Source organism: Rousettus aegyptiacus, unplaced genomic scaffold (assembly GCF_014176215.1).
Source record: "Rousettus aegyptiacus isolate mRouAeg1 unplaced genomic scaffold, mRouAeg1.p scaffold_m13_p_14, whole genome shotgun sequence".
Classification (NCBI taxonomy): Eukaryota; Metazoa; Chordata; class Mammalia; order Chiroptera; family Pteropodidae; genus Rousettus; species Rousettus aegyptiacus.
Genome location: NW_023416289.1, coordinates 55,192,409 through 55,210,038, shown reverse-complemented (window position 1 = coordinate 55,210,038; position 17,630 = coordinate 55,192,409). Strand labels below are relative to the sequence as shown.

The 17,630-nt window shown below is 56.2% G+C and overlaps 1 protein-coding gene across 1 annotated transcript in view; it reads right to left on the bottom strand.

Annotated features, from left to right (window-relative positions):
• ST8SIA2 (ST8 alpha-N-acetyl-neuraminide alpha-2,8-sialyltransferase 2) overlaps window positions 1-17,027 on the bottom strand; it is a 46,169-nt gene extending 29,142 nt beyond the window's left edge. Inside the window, exon 1 of the mRNA XM_016151677.2 lies at window positions 16,856-17,027. Coding sequence (XP_016007163.1) covers window positions 16,856-16,953 — 98 coding nt within the window. The 5' untranslated portion in view covers window positions 16,954-17,027. The remainder of the gene's footprint in view (window positions 1-16,855) is intronic.
• Window positions 17,028-17,630: the final 603 nt, after the last annotated feature.

Below are 17,630 nucleotides of genomic sequence, written 5' to 3'. Positions count from 1 at the left end.
GGCGATGGCGGCCACTTTTTCCTTCTTGGCTACGTGAAGCCAGGTCTGACCACGGGGTGGCCCTGGACAGGCGACCTCCCTCTAGAGAAAACATGCTACTGTGAGGAACGTGACACACGATCCCAAGCGAAGAGATGGGTCGGGGTCCTTGGGGCACAGTTAAGATTTCTGCCGGCTCAGGAATGCCTTGTTTTAAATCATCTCCTCTCAACCCTTTAAGGTCCATGTACAAGACATCAAACCCTTCCTTGGTTCTTACTGTTCCCCTGGCGGACAGTGCCCCCAACTTAAAAAAATCTCGATTTTTCTCTATATTCACACGAATAAGATTTTGTCCAGGATTACTTTCTACAGTTTTTCTTACAAAATACTAGTTTTATAAGACACCCAAATATAAAATATTGTTGAACGTTGTTTTTTTTTTTGTCCCCAAATGAAACAGTCTCTCTTCCTTCCACCAAAGTTACTTCCTAAGAGTGACACCTTCACCATCCCAGGTGACAATCACTGTCCCAGTCGGACATGTTAACAAAACGCATCCCTAGGAAGTGGACGCAGATTCCAAGAGACCAATGAAGGACATTAATAATAACTTTGTTTGCAGGAGCCCTGCCTTGTGCCAGGCGCCGTACCAGTGGCGTGATCATTTCTGTGTTTCTAACTCGGTTTTAGAAATAGGACACCTCAGGCCCAAAAAGGTTAAGTGATTTTCCCAGGGGTCACCCAGCATGTAAAAGCGGCAGAGCCGGGATTGAGGTCGCGGACCGCATGTCGCCATGACCCTCTGTGCCTTCAGAAAGTGGGGTCTGCACCCTGCCCTTTGCCGGCTACATGTAAAGATTCGCTACATAGTTGAAGAGGCGCCTGAGAATTAAGAGGAAGCAAAGGTTACTCAGCAGGTAGTCGTGCGACAGTTGGTGAGCTAATTGGAGAAGTATTCACGTTAGAGTCTCCACCTACATCATACCAATAAGGATAAAATGTGATCCAGCCTTTAAAAGCTATGCTTGGGAACGGTTTCATATGAAAATTAATTCAATGCCCCTGTTGAGGTCCGTTTGGGCTGCTACTATGAAATACCACAAACGGGGTGGCTGGTAAACAACAGAGATTTAGCGCTCCCAGTTCTGAAGGCAGGAGGCCTGAGATCGGGTACCAGCATGGCCGGCTGAGGGCTGAGGGCCGTCTTCCGGGCCGCAGGCTGCCTCCTGTGCCCCCACAGGGCTGCCAGGCGAGGGCGCTCTGAAAGGTCTCTTTCCTACGGGCACCAATCCCATTCATCAGGGCTCCACCCTCCTGAGCTTGTCACCTCCCAAATGCCCTACCTCCTAAAGCCATCGCATGGGGGGGTGGGGTCAGGATTCCAGCATGTGAATTTCAGGGGGACACAAGCATTTAAACCCCAGCATCTCCACTGGCCGGTTGCTTAGTGTCCCTCTCGATAGTCACGGGGCCTCCGGCGGCAGGCACCGTATGAACGTCGTGGGCCACCATTGTCCCTCCGCCATTGCCCCAGGCACCTACGACCGAGAAACCCGAACCCAGAGATCGGCGGCCCTGGAAACGTCTCGTTTCATGCACAGAGGAACCTGTGCTCTCTGCAGGGAAGCGGAGCGAATGCCCGGCTGCCGGTCCCGCAAGCCCCGCTTCACTCGTGAACCCGCCAGGCCGGGACTTGAAAGTCCTCTGCCTCCAGCCGGCCTTTCATTCCCTGGCTTTTGTTCCCCGACTGACGGCCGACGGCATTCAGAAGCCACCGTGTCCCCATTAACTGCGGCCGCAGCCTTTTCCCGAGAAAAATCCCCGGAGGGCAGCCAGGACGGAGAGGGCTTTGAAGTCTCTTTTCTTCTGCGAGTTCGATGTGTCCCCGTTCCCCACCGGCCTGGTCCCGATAAATGTCAACTCCTCCTGCCCGGCAGTGTCTTCTGGAAAGAGGGACGGACAGGGCCATCGGCGAGAAGGCTGGCCTTCCAGCTCCTGATGGGTTGTGAGCCTTTGCAGTCCTAGGTCTTTCTGGACGATCTGTCCATACCCGACAGTGGGATATTTAGGCCCCCTACTACGAGAGTGTTTTGGTCTGTTTTTCCCTTTAGTTCTGTTAGTAACTGCTTTACATATTTCGGGGCCCCCCGATTGGGAACACAGACATTAACAAGTGTTATGTCTTCCTGGTGCACGACTCCCTTTCTCATTATAAAGTGTCCCTCAGTAGCTTTCTTTACTTCTTTTAATTTCGAAGTCCATTTCGTCCGATGTTAACTTCTCCACGTCTTGATGTCCGTCCTGAGACGTCAGGCTTCTGTCGTGAGATTACGGTGAGAAGCACTGGGCAGACGTGAGTGTCCGTGCAGTGTTGCTAGCGAGGGTGACGGCGACTGCCCCCTGGAGCAGCTGGCCTCAGGGAGGTTGCCTTTCGACAGGGCTGTCCATTTGGGAGAAATAAGGATCAGCGTGGATGGCCAGAAATGGAGCACGTCGGCCACGTCAGGACCGTGATTCTCACTGCTGCTCTTGCTCTGTGACAGGCCCTGAGCCGGGCACTGGAGTCGCCGTCGGGATGCAGACAGGGTCCCTCGGGAACGCACTTGGGATCTCAATGTGGGGACAGGAAACCCTCACACACTAGTAAGACGAATACCTCAGCAAAGGCACTGCCGCGTCCCCCATCCAGGCGTCGTCGGTGCTGAGCCACCGGAGAAATGGTAGAAGGCTACACTCGGGAATGGAGAGGGAAGAGCTGTTTTGGGGGGACAGCACTGTGTCAGAACCCTGAATTGGGAGGGGGAGCCAGGCTCACAAAGGGCTGTAGGAAGAGTGTCAGGCAGAGGGGCCTCCACAGGCCACAGCCCCAGAGGCAAGATGCGAGAACAGATCCCAATCTCTTCCCGATCTTCCCTCAATTAAGTTCACGATATTTCTGGGCCTCCCCGTCCCCCCACACGATGATCTCTGGACCCTCATCCCTCCCCGCCTCTGATCACGGGTCCCATTTTCACGCAAGATTGTGGCTTTATCATACAGCCTTTCCCCCCTTACCTTCTCTCCTCTCATTGTTTCCTCTTCTCGTTTTTACAAACACACTCTTTTATTTGTAAAACATCCTTCCCCTGCCTGGTCTCAACCCCTGGCCTGCTTCTCCTATCTTCTCAGACCCCCAGCAAGGCCAGGCTAGAATCACAGCTCCCTTTCATCAGAGTCCGCTCCTTGAAATCTCACATCGCCTCACCGTCCGGAGGAACGAGGTCTCAGATGCCACCTGGGACCCACCGATGCCCACGCCCACTGGCCCCGGAGCATCTTCCTCGTCTGCACCCACCTGTCCTGCCCCCTGCTTTGGGCTCTCGGTTCTCCGCCCGCCTCGCCGACTGTCCTTCTCCGTGGCGTTTGCTACCTTGGTTTCTCCTCCCTAACTCTCCAAACGGGAACGAAAACCAAGGCTCAATCTTGGGGACTCTGTTTCTTTAGGTATTTCATCTACGCGCGCAGCTTTAACTGCCGTCTTCCCACAAGTGGCTTCTGATCTTCTCATCCAGGTCTGACCTTTCCCCTAAATGTTATTCTCCTGCGAGTTGGTCCCAGTTGCCCACCACCTAGAGGACCATGGACAAGCCCCTTCCCATCTCAGGGCCTTCGTTGCTGTGTCCGCAAAATAATGGGGAGCGGGCGGCCTGCCTCTTCTGTCCTTACATTCCAACAGTTGGTGATTGGGTGATTTTTACACGTCTTCGTTCCCACACAGATGAACTCTGTCCTCCTCGAATCATCCCCTTTAACACCATCATCAGACCTCAAGACACAGCTCGGCCTGCGGATTCCTACACCCACAGCAGGCTCAGCCACTGTCCCACGCACCACCGACGGTCCCAGAGCGCTGAGTTTCTTCTCTGTGGCCACGACTCCCCCGCCCCCCGATTCTCTCTCGCTTTCCGTCTGTGCCACCCCACCCAGCGCCTGCAGGTGACCCGGGTGGTGGTCCTCCCAGCTCCTGCTTCCTCTGGGCCCCTCACATGCCGTCCGCGTGTTCCTGCCTGGGACACGTCAGGCCGCCCACCTGTTCATCACCGCTCCTCAGTCTCGTGGATCCCTCTGAGAATCCTTCAAAAGGCATGATGGATCCTTCGCCCAGGAAAAAATGCCTACCAGTTCAAGAGGTTCACGGGTCTCCCGAAATCCATCACAGGCTCTGTAGAAGTCTTTGGACCCCGGGTTGAAGCAAAGCAGCTCCCAGAGGACCCAGCGTGAGTTCCTCAGCCTCTGACAGGCTGCTCTGAGCCCTCTGCCCGGCTTCTCCGCCTCCATTCGAGCCCAGCCACAAAAATAAGAACAGCTCCGTGCGTACTCGTACGCTCTTTGGCTGAGATCCTTCTCCCCGTCCGGATCAGGAGCTTCGTTCCTTTCCCAGCTAGGTCCTTGGACCCTTCCTGCAAGTCCCATCCTGATCCTGCCTTTTTCAGAAAAGTGTCTCTCTGGTCCCCAGTTCTTTGTGGGGACTCCCTCTTCGGAGACCGCAGAGCACGGATCCTCAGTACCACTGGCAAAACAGCATCATTTTCATTCTTATGCCAAAGCAGGCGGAGACCGCCCCCCGGGCTCTTCGTTGCTGATGAGGAATCTTCCTGATACCCAAAGGAAGAAGGCTTTCCCCAACGCCGCAACTTAACGAGGTTGGATGGTAGCTTTTCCATGTTTATCACTCACACTCCCATGCTTTTCTAAAAGCATGGCCCACTGAGCAGAGTTCATCTGCAACACCAATCCTGCTGTGTGTGATACAGTGATTCTCCACGAGGTGCCGAGAGGCCGAGCACAGCCATGCCATCGGGCCTGCCTTGCAAGGTTATCGAGCGGCTTCACGAGATGCGAGAGCATCTGCCCCAACGCCTGGCGAGGAGCAGAGGCTCAGTGGGCTAGTTTGCCTTCCTCTTCTTTTAAGTGGCTATTTTTCTTCTTCTTCTTCTTTTTAATGTAGAGCAGGTGGTGGATGAAAATGGATCAGCACCTATGTACTGCCCTGCTCTGAAATTTGAGGCAGGGCAGGGAATTTAGAGGCACAGGAAAAGGATGTGCTATTTCGAGTGAGTCTAGACAGGGAAACTCACTGAGGGAGGCTCTCGGACCTGTGCATTTGTCTAACCCTCATTTCAAAGATGGGGGAAACCGAGGCCCAGGAAGCCTAGAGCCTGACCCGAAGGTTATATGTATATATGTGTGTGTGTGTGTGTATGTATGTGTATAAATATATATATATACACACACACATATATATAGCCTGCTGGTGGCAGACCCACAACCAAGCCCAGCACTGACCTCAGAACACGTTTCTCCTCATCACACACGCACTCACTCCCCGGCCAGGCCCCAGGGCCCTCGAGCACGTTCCCTGTGCTGCGTGCATCTCTGCAGGTCCCCGGTGTCTAGCACGGGGCCCGCAAGCACCTGTGTGTTGTGAATTGGATGCATTTCACTCACGCAGCTTTGTGATGGCTGCATCAGCTCACGGCAACTGTCGCAGACACCGGGTACCGGGGGGCGGGGGGCATTCTGAGGCCTTTCTCCAGGGGCACTGCGAGAGCCTTGTCAGGCTGCTGCTTCTGCACATAATCAGAAACAGATGGACTTTTCCAGTGGACTGGCCTCTGGCAGATAGCGTGTGCTGAAACGCTGCTTTTGAAACAGAATTACCGAGCCTTTGCCAGGTGCCATGCACTTGGTACACAGCGATGAACAGGACAGAAATGGCCCCTTCCCTCAGAGAAAGTCATCTTGTGGGAGATGAAAAAAAAATTGGAACAAAAGTAAGTACACTGCCACCGAGTCCAGGCCGAATAATCCCCTCCAGTGGCTGATCTCCCACCTGTTTTCAAGAGAAAATAAAAACAACGCCGCTCAGCGGGCCTCTGATAAAGACCCCAAATCCAAAAGTCAATACATTTTACTTTATTTTATCTCAATTGATCTCAACTCCCAAATGTTCTAGCTTCAAAAGCTAAGATTAGGTTCCATTAAGCCAGCCAGGCCGACATCGATTTAAAAACCCTCCTCGACGCTCTAGGATGGGGGAGGTTGTAGACCCCTGTTAATCTCCTTGTTATCAGCTTGATCTCAGCCTGCCAGGAGCCAGCTCACTCGGCTCCCGGTTCTGGCCACATCTCTCCAGTGCCCTGGCTCCCGGGTGCCGCGGCATGGAGGCCGGGCCGCGCCCACAGTACTCACTTAACGCGTGGGGTGGTCTTGCTTCACAGAATGGGCAAAACGTGAACAAGATGGAACTCAGTGGGTTTCAAACTAGACTGGTGTGGGGAGGGGAGCGTCTCTTCCTTATGACTTTCGTAATGACACTTTCTTCTCACTTATTCGGTTGTAAGAATACAGTACAGAATACATATAACATGCAACACGTGTGTCCGTCCACGGTTTACATCACCAGGAGGCCTTCTGGTCAACAGTGGGCTACTAGTAGTTAAGGATTTTTTTCGGGGGATGGGGGCGTCACAAATTACATGTGAGTTTTCGACGGCACGCGGCATCGGTGCCCCTAACCCCCAAGTAGTTCAGGGTCAACTGTATATGAATGATCACAAAATGTAGGTGACAGGGACCTTTCTGAGCCTCAAGAAATGACCACTTCCTGCCAGCTCTCCCTCCTTCCTTTCCCCTTCCTTCCTTCCTTCCTCCTTCTTCCCTCCCTTTCTCTTACCTCCTTCCTTCCTCTTTCCTTCCTTCCTTCCTTCCTTCCTCCCTTCCTTCCTTCCTTCCTTCCTTCCTCCCTTCCTTCCTTCCTTCCTTCTTCCTCCCTCCCTCCCTCCCTCCCTCCCTCCCTTCCTTCCCCCATCCCCCAAGCACTCACTCTCTGCCAGGTGCCGTGCCAGGAGCCGGAGGCATAACGCGGCACACATCTGAAACGGTCCCGGCCCCCTCCGCAGGCGAGAGAGGCGCCCCGAGCACTAGGAAGTGTGAGGAGCAGTGACAAAGGGCGCCAGGGGGCCGTAGGGTGCGGGTCTAACCTAATGGTGTTGCCGAAGTGTGTGTGTGTGTGTCGGGGGGGGGGGGGGCTTTTGGGCCTCAACCCTTCTCACATTTTGAGTCACCCACAATGTTTTTCACTGGATGATGCTTCGTTGGCGCACTGGGCAATTTGACAGGTACCGAGAGAAATCGAATCTGCAATAGGTACTTTTTGGGAAGATTAAGTCACTACAGAGGTTTTGCAAGGCGTTGTCACAGGTTTGCTACTGTGGTGGCGGGGGATGGGGTGTGTGTGTGTGGGGGGGGGACAGGTGGTGGCCACAGGGAAGAAGTAGGGCTAGCTTGTCACCCCTGCACAGATGTCGGTCATTTTCCAGGACTGCGCGTGTTTGGCTAACGTCACTTTATTGGCTTAATACTTTTCTTTAGATTGACTCACTTGAAAACTTAAATGAATTTATCATAAAAGGAATCTTTACAATCACTAACACAAAGAGAATACCGCTATCCCTCGCCGTAAATAGAAAGTAATGGCTAAAATAAGTACCATTACATTCTTGGCTTCCAGCCTGCCGGGAGGCTGTCTCTATTAGAAGGAGCAGATTGGTTCTAGAAGGCTCCCCTATACTTACCTTCGATTGCCCCTAGAGGCCTCCCCACCCCAAATTCCTCTTGTTTTTCACCACTGAGAGCAGAGTTTGGAATGAGACTGCAGGCTGGGCGGGCCATCAAAACCACTCAGGAACCCCAAGAACTGCAGGGGACTGTCACTGTGCCTGCCAAGCCTGAAGTGGGGGCATCGGCCACGTAAGTGATCACATCTTAGCCCAGCTCGCGAGGGGGTTTAAGGACCCAGCCAAGGAGCACTTTGGCGACCAGCTTCTCTGGAAATATCTGTTCCGCGTTCCAGCCCTGAGTCAGGGTTGTTTGTGGTACAGACATAGTGCAGCCTTCGTAAACGCATTTGATAATCAATCTAACCGTTGCTTAACATTGCTCCTTGACTTCCTGACCTCACGCCTTGAGCCTCATTTGGAAGAAAGGGCAAAGAGGGGAAGCAGCCTAGTCCCCAGGACTAAATCCTCCCCCAACCCCCAACCTCAAACAGCTGTCTAGACCTTGATAAGACTCTGTTCTTTTTTTCTGTATTGATAACACAGTGACTTCGTCTGAGTTTCTTTACTGACCTGTCCATAAAATGGGTTTTGCAGGGGTTTTACAATAAAGGTGTGAAATAATTTATGAAAAATTCCTGGTGCACACACACAGGCCTCCAGTCAGTGGATGGAATAATAATTATTTTTTTTCTGACATTCAATTGAGGGTCGCTGTAGGCCAAGTCTGTGATGGGCAACCTGGATCCTCAGACATGTTTCCCCTTGCTCGATGGGCCAAGGTCACGGCCTTGGGCTGGAGCTCTGCAGAAAGCCTGGAAATCAATTATTCCCACTAAAGGAGTCTTATTACGAGGTCTTATTATGATACAGGTTCGTTTTTATTAGGTCTGGGCCACTCTGATGGTCCGAGGATCTACACTTTGAGTGACAAGTGCCTAGCGTGGCCCTCAGAAGGACCGAAGGTTGCCTTCAGCAACTGGAACTCGGTGCTGCAAAGGCTCAGGCCCCGCCCAGACCCGTCGAGCGGCCCGGATTCTAACTCCACTCTGGTGCGGGTGGTAAGGAAGGGAGCCACGAGGAGCCCGGGGAGGGGAGGGAGGGCTGGTCTGGTATCAATTTACCATCCCGTTTTCTCCCCGTATCTTATGCCTCCTCCCTTCGTTATTTAAGCTATAACGGATTAATCCTGGGTACCGCTCCTCAGAGCACAGCCAGTGTTCGCGTGCTTGAAATTCGAGACAGGCGAACGTAACACAAGTCCCCACACCACACGGGGGGCAGAGTCCAGGTGCGGCTGCTCCTTCCTCAGTATCCCCCGAAGCGATGGCCCCCATGGTGTTTGAAAGGCTCCTTGGACTGGCCGAGTCTCTTCCACAGCCTCGAGGGTTTCCTGCTTCCCCTGGACAGACTCTCCGTGTGGAACGGAATGTGGGACTGAGAGCCGGGGGCCGGGGCAGCGGGGCCCGGCGGCTCCAGCGCACACAGGCAGCTCAGAGCAGGGTGGGCCAACCCAGTTACAACCCGAGCTCCTGGTTTCCGAGCTGTGTGACCTTAGCACGTCCTGGAACCTCTCTGAGCCTCTGTTTCGTCATCTGCAGATGGGCAAACGGGGTGGTGATGAGGATTGAGCAAGTGACCCCTGGGGCTCTCGGCAGAACAGCGGGCACGGACAGCGTCACCCCCGGGGGACTGGGGCTCCCTGGGCTCGTGCAGTCTCCCTGCGGAAGTCCGTCGCCTCCCTGGCTGCTTCCCTCCTTCCCTGCCGGGCTCCGCCGGGCCCGAGGAAGCAGACGGCACTAGACCTTCTGTCTCTCCCCAGAAGAAAATTCCACTGGGCCTTAACCACTGTGTTGCTCTGCTCTGCCTCTAGTGTGTGTGTGTGTGTGTGTGTGTGTGTGTGTGTCTCTCTCTCTCTCTCTCGTAATGAGACGGTCAAACAAATGCCATGCTCCGCAGCCATTCTGATGAGACTCGGTGGGGACAGAAGGTGGCTGGAGGAGAGGGAAAGAGGAAGAAGAGTGTGTGTGTGTGTGTGTGTGCGCGCGCGCACGCACGCATGCCTGCGTGTGCATGCACGTGTGCATGTACAAATGCACACACGCATGCATGTGTACATGCATGTGCATGCACGTGCATGTGCATGTGTGCGTGTGTGCATGTGTGTACCTGTGTGTGCATGCATGTGTGCATGTGTGTGTGTGATCCAGAGCCTGCATCGTATGGTCCTTCCGGGCTGCCACATTCCATTACGGCCTCGGTTCCGGCACTCTGTCCCCTTAGACCTCCCTGCATTGCTGCTTCCCAGCGCGCTCTCTCCCTCAGACCTCCGCATGTCCAAGCTTTAGCCTTAGAAACAGGAGCGTGCGCCTTTTCCGCACTGGATGTCACTTAGCACATCGTTTTCGGATACTTCCCCTGGCTCCCTGGAGCCTGGGTTCAGACCCCGGCACTGCAAACTCACTGGCTGCGTGGCTTTGGCTGAGTTCCTTAATGGCTCTGGGCCTCAGCTTCCTCATCTGCGAAATGGAGATGATGATGCACAGACCTCTCGAGGTTGTTGGGAAGGTGACAGGTGTGACTGTAGCTAAAGGGCTTAGGGTATCGCAGGGCACGCAGCAGACATGAAAAAAGTGACTTGTAATTGTCTGATGGTGGGGGGGAGATGGGCCAGGAGTGAGGCTGTGTTCCGGAAGCGCTCCCCCTCCCCCTTTTCCTCTTCAAGGTAAATTCAGACCTGGACCGTTAGATTTTAGGGATCAGTAACATTTCCAGGAAATTGCAGCGGGGGAAGTCATAGAGAAACCGACCTCTGCAGCCAAGGAAGACCAGCCCTCACAGGTGCTCTCTACCATCCCCCTCGTTCAGCAAAGAAAGAACATCAGGACCCAGAAGACGAAAAAGGATGGGAATCACCTCGGACCGACGAGATCCCAGGAAACGACCCTTGGCAACCAGGAACTAACACAATTACCGATGGCTGCACTGTGCTTTTTCTTTCTCCTTTTGGATCCACCCCGCCCCAACCCCGCCCCAACCCCACCCCTACGTCTGCAGATCAGTGTTGGGGAACCACAAACCCAAGGGTCGTTTCAAGCTCCGGCTGTCAGCCACGAGGTTCGAGGGAAAGGAGAGACTGGAGCCCTGAGCCTTGGCAGGGATCAGGAAGCAGAGCGGACCGTGTCCCTGCTCTGTCCACAGGAACAATAAAAAGTGCCAGGGAAACCCTGCTGAGGGCAGAACGAAGATTCCAGAACTCAGACACACACCCACGGGGCAAGGCGGCCGCTGGGCGTTTGAGAGCAGCGAGGCAGGGGTCCCAGGGCAGCCGTGGAGACGTCGGGAGGAGCGGCTTCGCCCCCCACCGACCTGTAAACACAGACGCGCGCCTTGGCGGCCGCTGCCGCTCGCTATGCAGTCCGGGCAGCTCCTTTTGCTCCGGCGACGACTGTGACAGCTGAAGCTGAGAAAACGCGGGGACAGACGGGTCCCGTCAGGACACCAGGCGGCTTCCTAGCTGACTGACGAATTACAGGCGACTGGGGACAGTCTGAAAGCACCCCAGCTGCCACCCAGGAGAGTGACGAATCTCAATGCTTAAGGACAAGCCCCAGACCTGCAGTCATTCAGACACAGGGGACGGTGTCCCTGGTGGCAGGTGTCACCTCAGCGTCTCGCCCTGGGGCTTCTCTCGGGGAGACGGACCCGCCTGCACCTCCTGGCAGGTGTCACCCGATGCACCACCACCTGGGGCGGCCACATCCCTCCTGCCCCTCCTCCCCCAGTCACTTTCCCGTCCTTTCCATGGGTCTCTGACTCACTTTGGTTGAGACATGAGGCTCCCTTGGCCTCTCTAGGGTCCATGCAACGGACAGATCCATCCCGGCCCACGGGTTCGAAAATCAAAACACCCTTAAGAGCGCTTCATGGAGAAAACCTTTGAGACGACACACGTGGCCCTGACCTCACACTTCTTACCCCCCCCCCCCATGTGTCAGGCACACACCCTCCAGCATCCTTTCTGGGGGCCAGTCCTGGCAAGGAGACAGGTGACCCCAAGTTCAGTCTGCTCTTAATGCCAGCATGGAAGGTGATGAAGGTGGACAGGGCTGGCACTTCCCCTCCAGGCAGAAGGCAGGTGGCCGGGAAGAGCGGCAGGGCTAGGAGCGGCACCCGCCATGCTGGGCCAAGCAGTGGGCCTCCTGAGAAAGCGGACGGTGTGTAACTGTTATCAGTTGACGACCTTTGTGGGCAGGTCGTCATGTCAAAGGCCTGAGTTCACTCAAAAATATTTTATGGGCTTCGTTTACTAAACCATAGACTTATCACCAAGGGCTGGGGGCAAGGAAAACAAAAAGCGATTATTGGGCCCCTTCGCACAGGACGTTGGCACAATGCGTGAGGAGGGGCAGCGACCCCGGACCGTCTGACGAGGGCCCGGGGCCTGGCGGAGAACACGATACCCGCCCTCGGCCCTGAAGAAGGAATCGGGAGAAGGAAGGACGGGGTGGGCTGGGAGTCGGGACCCACGGTATGCGCAAGGGGGTTGTTCCGGAAAGGAGGACGACGCGTGTAAAGGCCCCGAGGCATGAAGCCGCCCTGCGTCCCAGGAATGGCTGCAGCCCAGGGAGCCTGACGAGAGAGGCCGGGCCCCGCCTCTGCGTTACCTCACGCTCCGTGCTAAAAGCGACGGGAGGCTTCAAAGAATCGCACTCTCTCTGAGAAGTATTTATAATTTGCAATTTACAACATCCCCAATCTGTAAGTCCTAAACAATTTTAAAAACCTAGCAACCCTGCTTTATAACAGGAGAGAGACCCTGAGTGGTGAATTGGTTTCTAAGATGAATATCTATTTACAATTTAAATTTGATGCTAGGAACAGTTGGCAGCAAGGACTTGGAACAGGCGAGTTAAAAAGCCAGAGCCTCTTTCTTTCCTATTTCATTCTCCAATCATGTGTGTACTTGAGTGAAGTACCCAGGACTGAAGAGAAGAATGGGCTTTAAAAAAAAAAAAAAAAAAAAGTTGGATCGTCTCGAACAGATACGTCTGCTCCTTAGAAAGTGTCTGGCCGTAACTGCTCAGAGAAAAGGGCACTGTCCTCTTCATCCACCTGGACTCTTTCAATAAGGGGCACGCCTCACCGTGCTCTTAGCTGATAGCAGCAGTTGCTACCTTCTCAGGAATCTCGTCTCAGCCGACGACCCCAGCTAGCCCCCTCACTGTCTGCCTCGACGTTTGGCTAGGGTGCACCAGGACCCCTGGCCCCACTGTCCTGGAAAGGGTTGGTTCTGGCCGGTTGGATGTGCGTTCTGGCCGGTTGGATGTGCATTCTAGCAGGTCCATGTGCAAGAGGGACCAGCTGTTAAGAAATCTTTTGCCATCACTCCCGATTGAGAACCCCAGATGCTCCATCAAATGGCATGTAGAGTGAGGAAGGGGCCTTCGACCGACTCCGGGGTCAGGCTTGCAGGGGTATGGAAGCTCTCCTTCCCCAGGGGGAGCTTGCCTGGAAAGCCAGGGGAGAGTGGCCCTTTGTCCGCCAGCAACACACTGAATTCGACTGGACCAGAGGGGTGTTTCAGGGACATGAGATGAGCGGACAGTAACTCTTCGTGACACTGGTCGGTGACCATTGGGTCCTTGGCTTATGGCAGGCGCTCGATAAATCAATAAGTGATAGCAACCATCATCATCTCCATCTTCGCCATTATCTAGATCACTATGACTGTTACTAGTTATATCCTCTTTAACCAGAATTCGGCGACTCTTACGATTAGAGGAGCTCGCCTGGCGACTAGGGCGTTGGGTTACAAATGAAGAGACCTGTGCAAAGCCTGCCCTGTCCTTAACCATCCAGGTGGGATCCTGGCAAATGATATTGCTTCTCAGGGTCAAATTTACCCTCATTGTAAAAGGAAAGGAAGTTGCTTAGAGAGAATCCTGTACTCCTTCCCGATCCTGAGGCTCTGTGCATCTCAGCCTTGCCTAAGGACGATGTGCGCCCATTACTGGGTCAGACCTGGGAAGGATATCCAGCCCACAGGTGTTTACTGAATGCCTTCCGCATGCCGGTTCTACTATGGAGACACCATGGTGGGCAAGAGAGCAATGCCCACACCTCCCTCTTAGAGGCGCCTCTCGCAACTGAAGCCCAAGGCAAAAATCAGAAAAAGATCTTAGCTTATAGCTTGGTCCAATCCACCCTAAAACTTGAGGTGCTCCATGACTTAATCAAGGGTTGTTTTTTTTTTTTCCAAAGTCCCCCCCACCCCCAACACACATACACCCCTCAACCTTTGACTTAGGATTTCAACTCGCTTGACTTCGAGTGCTATGCAGAGAACTCGTCTTTCTATGTTTCTCAGGCCCGGGCAGGCATTTCCAGGAGCTAGTAAGTTAGAAATGTAACTTTGAAAATTACCACTTAAGAAAAGAGATGTTTCTCTCAGGAAAAAGAAAAAAAAAAAAAAAAGCCCTGATCCTCACAACACCTTGTATGATTTCTAGGGCAGGGCAGGACCCCTGAGGCCACCATATGAAAAAGCCTCATTTTCTAAGAAAGGGAATCAAGAGCTTAAGAAAAGTGTATCTCTTTTTCTCTTCCTCCAGACAATATAGGTGTAATTCTCTTTTCTCTTTCACTTCTCATTCCTTAATGCTTGAAAAAGGTACTCCGAAAAGAGATTCCTTCCTGCCTAATAGACCACAGGGTCCCGCACTTCATTGTTTTCCAGAAACAGCCATCCTCTGACAGAGCCATGGCTGTGTCCCCGGGACTGACGCTGGCCGGTCATCTGTGCTCCTGCCGGGCACAGGTTGAGACCGGGTCAGGGAAGGGCGGGCAGGGCTGGAGCCGAGAGCACCGCGGTGTCAAGTGAGGTTCAGGGTCTCCTGGAGAGGCACATGGTGAGGAAGACAGAGCTGGCACCCCTTACTGGTCGCCATGCTGGGGCACGTACCACACAAAGCCCCCCTCGGGCTGCTCAAAGTTGGGGCGATTCTAAGAATTAAGTAAGTGACAGCTTGAAACCTGGCTTATACATAGCTGTAAGGGGCCGCTGGGGTTCCTGTTTTCTGCCCCCCTATCCTATCCTATCCTCCTCCAGCCACGGCAGATCCCAGCTATGCTTCCGCTCCTCCTAGTCAGACAGACTTGGGGGTCCTTGGGGAGGCGGGTATCTCAGGTTAGGACTGGTCAAGGCAGGAATCAGCCTGGGTATGGGCACCAGAGAGGACAATGTTATGGAAGATAACATGTTCAACTTGATTGACAATGAATGAAACAGGTCCCAGGGGGCACAGCCATGTCATAAGAGCCGTGTGTGTGTGCGCGCGTGCGCGTGTGCGCGTGTTTACACGCATGCATGCCAGTCTTCGCTCAGACTTGGAGCTTATGCCCGGATCCCCTGTTGGAACATCCCGATGTGGGGAGCGAGGGCCATGCAATGCATTTGGCAGGGAAGTGCAGCATTATGTGCAAAGCGAGCGACGTCCTGATTGCATTTTAAAAATTACAAGTCCCTGGCAGGTAGTAGGCGTTCAGAAAAAGTTCAGTGAATGGAGGAACAAGGAATGCCCCAACGAGCACACAGCACACACCTCGTACGATTTCACAGCAGAACAATGGGCAGCTGCTGGTCCTTCCCCGTCACGTGTCAAGGTCAGCAAGGGGTCTGGGCCAGGCAGAGCCGGGACCCAGGAGAAGAGGGGGAACCCTGCAGGAAGGCCCTCCTCAGTGCGATCTCCATCACCCAGGACCGGGCTAACCCCGTTTCCGCTCCGACCCACCGTCTTCGAGTTGAACAGCTACAGAAAGTGGCGTGTTTCCCCGTCTCCGCGTGGGCTGAGGAGTATTTGTGAAAGTTTTCGGAGCGCTCGGGGAAACCGAGGATGGGGAGGAGAAAGAGGCAGAGCAGGGCTCCGGAGGTGCGGTGGGGTTCACGGAAGGAAATCGGGGGGCTGCGCAGATGGGAGGGGCCGGGGTGGGGGGAGGAGGGAGCAGGAAGTGGCGCCGCCCCCAGGTTTGGGGCCTTCGGGCCTTGGCATCCTGGGCCGGGATCTGGCATGTCCCTTTCCAGGGAACTGTCAGCACAGGGGCCCTCAACTCGCGCCGACAGAATGAAAAAAAAATCCAACGGGACAAAGGAGGAGCGCACGCGGCACGGGACCCGCGCAGGGCGCCTGGCTCGGCGCTCGCCCCACGGAGGAAGGGACCGCCTGCGCGCCCTGAGACCCCGCCTGCTCTCTGCCCAGGGCCGCGAAGCGCCCCTCAGAACCCTTGGCGCCTCCCCACCTGCCCACCGCGGGTGGGTGGCTCTTTGTGGCGCAGAAGGGAGAGGGGCCGGGCGGGGCCTGCGGGCGGCCGCGGGGCGCGGCGCGAGTGTCAGCGTCCCGCATCCCGAGCGCGCGCTCCTGGGGGTCCCGCCCCACCTCTGGAGAGATCTGGAGACAGGCGAGGCGAGGGCGAGGCCGCGCACCGGGCTGCGAAGACCGCGGGGCGGCGGTGCAGACTTTCCGGAAAGGTCTCGATCGGCAGCCGAGAACGCACGGGGACCCGGGGCCACAGGGGAAGCCGTGGGGTTAGCTGAGCACCCAGGGCCTGGCTCGGGCGCCGCGGGGGCGGGTCCCGGCGCAGCCCCGCGCGCTCCTCCTCTGCCGGTTCCAGCCGAGCCCGAACGCCCGGCTCGCGGGTCTTCCCGGGTCGGCGGGAGGCGCGTGTGCGTGTCTGTGTGCGCTGGGGACACTCCCCTTCCCGCGAGCCCGTGCAGAGCTCCCGCCCTCCGCCGGGCTCGGGGGTCCCCTCCCCCAGCACAGAGATCCCCGCGCGTCCCCTGCCCACTTTGCCAAGGCGAGAAAGCGGCCGAGCCGGAGACAAAGAAACTCCTGCCTCCTCCACTCCCGGGCCCTCCGCCTGCCCCAGACACTCCCCGGCGCCCTCCCTCGACCCCGGCGACATCGCGCGCGGACACTCGGGGGGAAGTGGGGCAGGGCGGGTGAGTCTGCGCCCCGACGCGAGCCACCCGGAGGCTGCCCGTGCTCCCCGCCCGGGGACACCCCACGGCAGCCGCGCCCCCCACCTTCCGCTCGCCAAACCGTCCCGGGCCCCCGGCACCGCCACCCCCGACCAAAACCACCCCCACCTCCCCAGCAGAGCGATAGCGGGGCACGGCGCACACAAAGCGGGGTGGGGGGCGGGGGGCGGGACGGAGAGTATCGGGGAAGGAGAGATCCGGCCAGGGCTCAGCGCGGGCCCTGCGCGCAGCTATTTACCCGATTTCTTCTTCGATCTCCGAGATGTCTGCGAAGATGAGGAAGACCACGAGCAGCGTGAGCGCAGCCAGCACCCAGCTCCGGAACTGCAGCTGCATGGTGGCTTCGCGCCCGCGGGGACCCGCGCGGACCCGGGCGCGGAGCGGGGCCGGAGCCTCCGTGCGCGGCGCGCGGCAGGGCAGCCACCCTGCGCTCCTGGCGAGTCCGGGCCAGCGGTGGCGGTGGCAGCGACAGCGGCAGACAGGGGTTGCTCAGGCGCTGCGAGCCCGCTCGCTCCCTCTCGGCTCCCGCCCGCCCCTCTTCTCGTCTCCCCTCCCCTCCCCCGCCTTTTCCCCGCCCCGCGTGGGGCTCCGCGTGCAGTTTGACAGCTTTGCTACGCGCCTCTGCTCGCCTCCTCCCACTCCAGTGAACTCCACCGTCCAGCCGCCCGCCTTGGCTTCTCCTGACCGCCTTCTTTCAGCTCCCGAGGGCGCAGGGACGTGGCCAGAACCTGCCACTCCCCGCCTCGGGTAGCTGAGCTCCGGGCACTGCCCGCGTTCGGGTACCGAGCTGAGCCCAGAGCAGAGCGCGCAACTCCCCGCGTACCCCTGCCGGCTGGCAAACGCCCTCCCTCGCCCGCTCTTTGTCCAGCGCCTTCGTTTCCTTGCAAAGTTTTCCTAACACAAAGACCAACACCTGGGGACAGCCCCCCAGTGAGCGGAGAGGAGGTGGTTTCAGCCAGGCAGATGTGTTAGCAGCTGACGAATTAGGAGAGGAGGTGGAGGAAGGGGAGGAG